Below are 6,339 nucleotides of genomic sequence, written 5' to 3'. Positions count from 1 at the left end.
CTTATGTTCTTAGAAATTGATGCAAAAGTTTTTTATTATTTTATTTGCGCCAAAATTGAATGACTAGACCTTGACTAGTGACTTTATACAAGAAATTTTGTGAGCATCATGGTTCTTGAAAATGTTCATTAAGTGATAAGAAATATTGTAATTTTTCAGGTACATAATAAATTTGTAAGATGAAAAGTTTTTAAAAATCTTTAATCAAATTCTACAGAAATCCAAGGAAGACTTTTATTAATTCTTAACAAATCCATGGAGATCACTTAAAAAATCATAAAATTCACAAAAAGTCATCTACTTAAAAAAGTTTATAAAAGCTCCAATTGAACACATACCCTTAAAATGTGTACTCCGTTAGTCCTTATGTTTGTTGTCTAATTGATGGAAATGATAAATTGGTAGACGAAATCATTAATTTCGTCCATCCCAATATACCCAAAAATCCTTGTTGATCCCTAAAATATACACTATGCTGGTAGAAGAAGCGAGGCGAGGACGAAATGTCTGGTCTTGCCAATAAACACGAAATTAAACGGTCTATTGTCAAATTGATCACTTGATGAGTGCCTGGTGTTCCTAGGCGTACTTTATTTTTTTTTTTAATTATTTATTTATTTTTTTTGAAAGCCTTTTATTTGATTTAGTTTCAATTTTTTTTAAAATTGTATAACTGTAGAAATTATTAAAGTAAATATAGAATTTTATAATTCTAGATGTTTGGTATGTATGTATTATTGTAATTACAAAATCATTTTTAGAATGATTAAAAAATTTAAAATAATATTAAAAATAAGAAAAATGTCTTTTTAAGCCTAAACTTGTAAAGCATAAATTTTGACCTCCAAGCCTAGTCACACTTTACGTTTGTAACAACACACCCCATTAGTCTAAAGGAAATGATGAGTTAACGGAAAGAATTAATTAAAAATTATCAAACACTTGCTTTTATATAATTGCACATGGATATATGTGATATACAACTAACCCGACTTAGCCTTTAAACTAATAAACAACCTTGTGTTTAAAATGATGCAAAAATGAGGCTGGAAAAGGAAGTTACCCACTACTCTCTTCCTTGCCACCAAAAAAATTCAAAATATCTAATAAATTACTGATTCTCTTCACTAGACTGCACACACATACATTCACCATCCCCCTTTCTCTTTAAAGGTTGAGATGGACACAGACCAACTCAAGTTCGAGTTTTCTTGGAGAAAATAACCAAGAAGAAAAGAGCGAAAGTTAGGCAGAATCGATTCCATTGTCTGCCAAAGTCACCCCGAAAAACATCATCCGGGAGCTTCTCAATCAGACACTCCATCAAGGAACTTCCCTCAAATTTTTCTTTGAATACACAGAATTCTTCTGCTATATCACATGATCATCATCGTTTTGCATGCTTCCTTCCTCCATAGCAATCAAACTTGAATCTGTGTTTACTAATAAAATAAATATACATATCAGATAATGTACTCTAAGTAAAATCTAGTATGAGTGAACATATGAAATACTAAATAAAGTTAATAGAATTACCAAGAGTTTCAGACTATAGCATTGTCACTCAAATTTCTCACTCGGAGCTCCACATTGCGCAGATCACGAAGATGTTGTAAAATTTCTTGGAGGAGATCCATTCCCTTGTCACCTTTTCTTAAGGAGCCTATGCAATGCTTTAGGAATTCTCTGTCTGCCTCAAGAGCTTGCAACCTTTCATAGAGATGATCCACCTCCTCTTCAAAGGCAAGCATCTTGTTATCTAATTCTAGCTTTGATTCATAAGAATTGTGCACCCCATTAGATTCAAATCCATTTCCATTCGAGAACACATTTCCATTTTCATTACTAATCGCATCAAAAAAAGGAAGCAGCCGTTTTCCATTCGCACCCACAATTCTTCTTTGTTGATGATGTTTCCCATTCATTTCCTTAGTTAAACCATTTGCGTGCCAATTTGCTTCACCCCTGAAACAAATATTTTCATATATATGATTGCCATTTACTTCAGCATTTTCACCCACATGATTGATGATCTCTTCATGGAAATCTTCCGTCGGTGTAAAATCCATGAAATTTTGTTCCTCCTGGATATCCAATGCCATAAGCTTTTCTTCTAACACCTTGAGCTGCTCTAGAATGGATAACCTCTCTTCTTCAAAGTCAGCTAACGTCTCATCCAAATTTAGTGCTGCATCAACCGGAGTGTTCTGGTTGCTCGACTCGAGATTGCTATAAAAGCTTTCTTCCACCTTTGCTTCTTGATTTAGATCAATAGATAATCCATCACTATCCTCACCGTTGCTAAAAGAAGCAGAGGAGAATCCACTTCTAGTACTCCCATCCTTACTTCTTCTCAATATCCTCTTCTTCTCTTTTGTTTCATAGTCTAAAACCTTCTTTCGATATATTTCCAACTCTTTCTCGAGCTCCTGTTTTTCCTTCTCCCTTTTTACCATAAGTTCGTTCAAGAGTTGCAGAGCTTCTTGATCATATTCAGATTGCTCTTCCATCATTCTCTGATACTGTAAAGCTTCCATTTGCATTGCCGCTTTCTCTTCTTGTAGTCTGTTTATCATTGCCATCGTTTGATTAGCAGCCACGGCAGAAGCACTTCGCTCTTCTTCCAGCTCAGCATATAATGCACGTAAAGTCTTACGTTCAGATCTTAGAGCTGATTTCAAGTGTTCAATTGTAACAACTCCGTCACCACATTCTAGCTCACTGGTCACACTTCCATCCAGAGACTCTTCAGTTCCCGAATCCTTATTCTCAATCAGTGGAAATTTCTTGTGCAAATGATGGAGACTGTCTGCAGAAGTGGGTGTAGAAGCCGGTGTATCAGGAACCTTGTTTACGTCAATATCATTGAGCTGCAAATGAAACAATGATTTTTCGTTCACGTGCTCACTGCTCTGAGCTGATAAGGCTTTTAGTACTACTTTCGGTTCCTCGACTTGTAAAGGGCCTAATAGAAAATTAAGACATTGATTAGAAGATACCAAGGAAAAATTTTCATTTCCTATCCTCGCCACCTCGATTGCCAAAAACACAGAGGAAAAGAGAACAGAGAAAAGATGAGCAAAATGAGAATTTGAGCCTACCATGATTATTTGCTGTAAAACTGGAAAATGTTATAATTGGATCGTCATGTGTGGATTCATATGAAAGAACATAATCTTGATTCTGAATTTCATCTGTTATATCTAAATCAGGAATTTCCGTTCCAATTGATACATCTCCTTCAGTTTCACAATTTGATATCCGAGCAACTTCTTCAGAACCTACATTACGAATAACTTATTTTGAATTCTATTTTTAACGAGTATACTATACAAATATGATGAAATTAGCCTTCGGGACCAAAAGCAAGTACCTGGAATAGCCAGTGAATTGTTATTTTTCCCTTCTGCCGCTTTCATCTCTTGAACATGACCTATAAGTCGAGATGGAGTTTGGACTACATGAAAACATGCATCTTGTTCATAATCCCCCATCTTCAAATGGCATTCTTTTGCATGAAAAACAAAAGAATTTTCATCCTCTTCTATTTCCATAGAGTCGAGCATCATATACTTGGGATCCTTGGGCGTAGTAAGATCAAAATCAAGTATCCTTCCAGCCTCTTCTTGTCTGAACCTATCATCCACAACCATTTTAACTTCCGTCTTTAACCGTACTTTAGAATCTGAATTTGTTTCTTGATGCTTATCGTTACCATTATCTTCATGGTTCTTGCTTTGTTGTTCGTCTTTTGTCAAATGAATCAACTCGGCTGGAACCAGTCTATGACCACTGTTATCCAGAAAGAATTCCAGATGCTGAGGGGAAATATCAAGAGGAACATCCTTTTCTTCTTCAATTGAAACCTGAACAGACCTATCTACCATGTCTATAGTCGAGTTTTGCCCCTTATCTTTCTCTTTTTCTTCTTCCATTTCCATAACCACATCTAATTTTTCACCGTCTTCACCTTCCAATTCTTTCATCTCATTCACGTTTACTGAAATAGAAACATTATCTTCTATTTCGTTATCTGATACATTCAAATCTCGATCAAAATCACACAGAATCTGAGCTCTATTCGCTTCTTCCAGCTCATGTTCAGCATCACATAAATCAATAACAAAATCTGATATCTTTTCACAAGATTTATGATCTTCTTGTACATGATTTTCATTTTCCCCGGAATCTTCAATCAATTTTTCTTTGTGGGAACGTTCCAAAACATCCCAAGAAGGGTTTATCTCAGTATATGAAGAATATATATTATTATCTAGGATTACCCCACAACAAGAACACTTAAAACTTACCCCATAAAATTCTGGCCTTGAGGACAAGCAATCCTCGCACATATACTGAGAATCAGCCAACGTTTGGTGATTTGAGCAGTAACCCAATTTAGAGATCTCTTTGGCATGAACTTCACATAGAAGATCTCTGTGAAAATTCTTGTTACTTTTTGCAGGTTCAAAGATATGATCAACTCTAGAACACCAAAGGCAAGGTGGGTTTAGACCAAAATACTCAGCAAATTTGATGATTAGATAAGAAAATAGAGAATTGAGGAGAAGTAGAAGGATTAAAATCCATTCAAGAACTGCATATATCAGAATGAGTGTAATTTTGTTCGTATTTCTATGCAACATTGTTGCAAATTTGTTTGCAGCCATGATTTTTACTTCGTTTATGGTACATACAAATACGAAATAGAAATGGAGATTATAAAATAATTAATCAGAATCAGAATGGAATGGAAAGAACAGAACTGTATTGTTGGGTAGAGAGAGAGAGAGAACAGTAGATGGGGAAGTTGTTTTATTTAGAAATACAGAATGGGCGGTTTGAATAGGTAGACAGCAAACTAGACGTGGAACTTCAGGAAAAAAATAAATAACTAGATAAATAAAAGTTGGATTAAGGAAGCAAAGAAGTAATAATTGATTTTGGGGTCCACTATTATTTTTATTTTCATTTTTTTTTTATAAGTAGGTAGAAGTTTCAGTAATATTTTTGCTTTTCCACTAGGGGTGTAAATTTTTGGTTTGTCGACTTCGACGGCCCGGCCCAAGAAAAGTCCAAACCGGCTCGACTCATATCACTGGCTATTTTCGACCTGTGACGAGTCGAGCCTTAAAAAAAAAAAAAAAAAAGTTAGCCTGCCTAACTGCCTTAACTACTTAATTAAATAATAAAAAAATTCGTGAGCTAGCTCGACTCGGTCTGACTTAACTTGATAAGGCCCAAGCTTAAAGTTGAAACCTAGATATTTTGACCAGCAGAAGCTTAGCTTGGCTCAGGGTCGAGCTCGAAAAGATCGCACTATTTTTACTTGAGCCGAGCTCAACCTCAAATTTCAACTCGCTAGCCGGCTCGACTCGACTCGACTCAACTTGTTAACATCCCTATTTTGCACTCACCTTGTTCTTGATTTAAAATTATTTTTTGCTGTAAAATTTGCCTTTGATTGGGCCTCATTAAAACAAGATTTTAAGAGAAAATATATTTTAGAATAGTGGTGTTATGAAGAATGTGTGATGAAAATAAGGAAAAGTTTTAGATTTATGTGTAATATATTTTATGAAAGAATGTATGGTTGAAATGAGTTTAGAAAAAATTGCATTTTTGGAAAAAGTGAGCCTAAACAAGGGAATGGTAATGAGTTAACATTTTAAGAATTTTATTAATAAATAATTTTAGTCATATATTTGATGTGATCCATAAATTGTCAACTTCATATTCATCAACTTTTATCAAAATTTAATAGAAACTTGATTTAATCACACCAAACCCCTAAATATTTTACTTATTCTCTCTTATTTTGGCAAATATTAAGATTTTGAAGACCTAATATTTGTTAGGAAGATTTTTTTTTTTTTTTTAACTCCTTATTTAATCAAAATTTTTAAATTCGAATAAAGTATTGACTCGAAATAGATAAAATTATAAAGAAAATAAGTTGTTGGGAGTGAACCAGTCGATTCACTCCAAAATCTACTAGCTCTAGGCATGAGCTAATAGGTTTTAGGGTCAACCAATAAGTTTTATTTTTATTTTACCAAGTATTTTTTTTATCGATAATATATTAAATGCTTGTTTGTAGAGATTTTGTTAATTGATTTTTTGACCGTTAGAGATAAAGCAGATCTTACCTGTGAGTGAAGAATTCAAAAATGACGGTTGTAATAATGAAATAATAGTCAAAAATTTAATTTTAATTGAGTTTTAAGTTGTACCGAACATGCTCTAAATATCACATCATGTGAGAATCATTTTTGGATCATTTTAACCCTACTTGATTTCAATTATTTTAATAATACATTTTTTTTTCGTTTTTCAATA

General features: G+C 33.8%; 1 protein-coding gene across 2 annotated transcripts; it reads right to left on the bottom strand.

Annotated features, from left to right (window-relative positions):
* Positions 1-924: 924 nt before the first annotated feature.
* On the bottom strand, positions 925-4,847 carry LOC111401195 (myosin-binding protein 3-like). 2 transcript variants are annotated; one of them, XM_023028820.1, is made up of 4 exons: positions 3,374-4,847; positions 3,102-3,281; positions 1,537-2,965; positions 925-1,433 (listed from the first exon to the last, which is right to left on the bottom strand). In XM_023028820.1, the coding sequence occupies exons 1-3, from the start codon at positions 4,668-4,670 to the stop codon at positions 1,545-1,547; spliced, it is 2,898 nt and encodes a 965-aa protein (XP_022884588.1). In that variant the 5' UTR covers positions 4,671-4,847; the 3' UTR covers positions 925-1,433; positions 1,537-1,544. The 2 variants fall into 2 exon arrangements, with proteins under 2 accessions (XP_022884588.1, XP_022884587.1); XM_023028819.1 differs by having other exon boundaries at positions 925-1,442; positions 3,374-4,846.
* Positions 4,848-6,339: the final 1,492 nt, after the last annotated feature.

This window comes from Olea europaea, chromosome 10, assembly GCF_002742605.1.
Source record: "Olea europaea var. sylvestris chromosome 10, O_europaea_v1, whole genome shotgun sequence".
Classification (NCBI taxonomy): Eukaryota; Viridiplantae; Streptophyta; class Magnoliopsida; order Lamiales; family Oleaceae; genus Olea; species Olea europaea.
The sequence above is the reverse complement of the archived record's forward strand: the minus strand, read 5'-3'. Positions and strand labels throughout refer to the sequence as shown.

Bases quoted from the DNA above. Each gene is read 5' to 3' on its own strand.
- LOC111401195 (XM_023028820.1), bottom strand. From the start codon at position 4,670: ATGGCTGCAAACAAATTTGCAACAATGTTGCATAGAAATACGAACAAA. The intron at 3,282-3,373 runs GTACTTGCTTTT...TTCGTAATGTAG, and splicing joins CAATTCACTGGCTATTCCAG to GTTCTGAAGAAGTTGCTCGG. The intron at 2,966-3,101 runs GTAGGCTCAAAT...ATTTTCTATTAG, and splicing joins TTTTACAGCAAATAATCATG to GCCCTTTACAAGTCGAGGAA.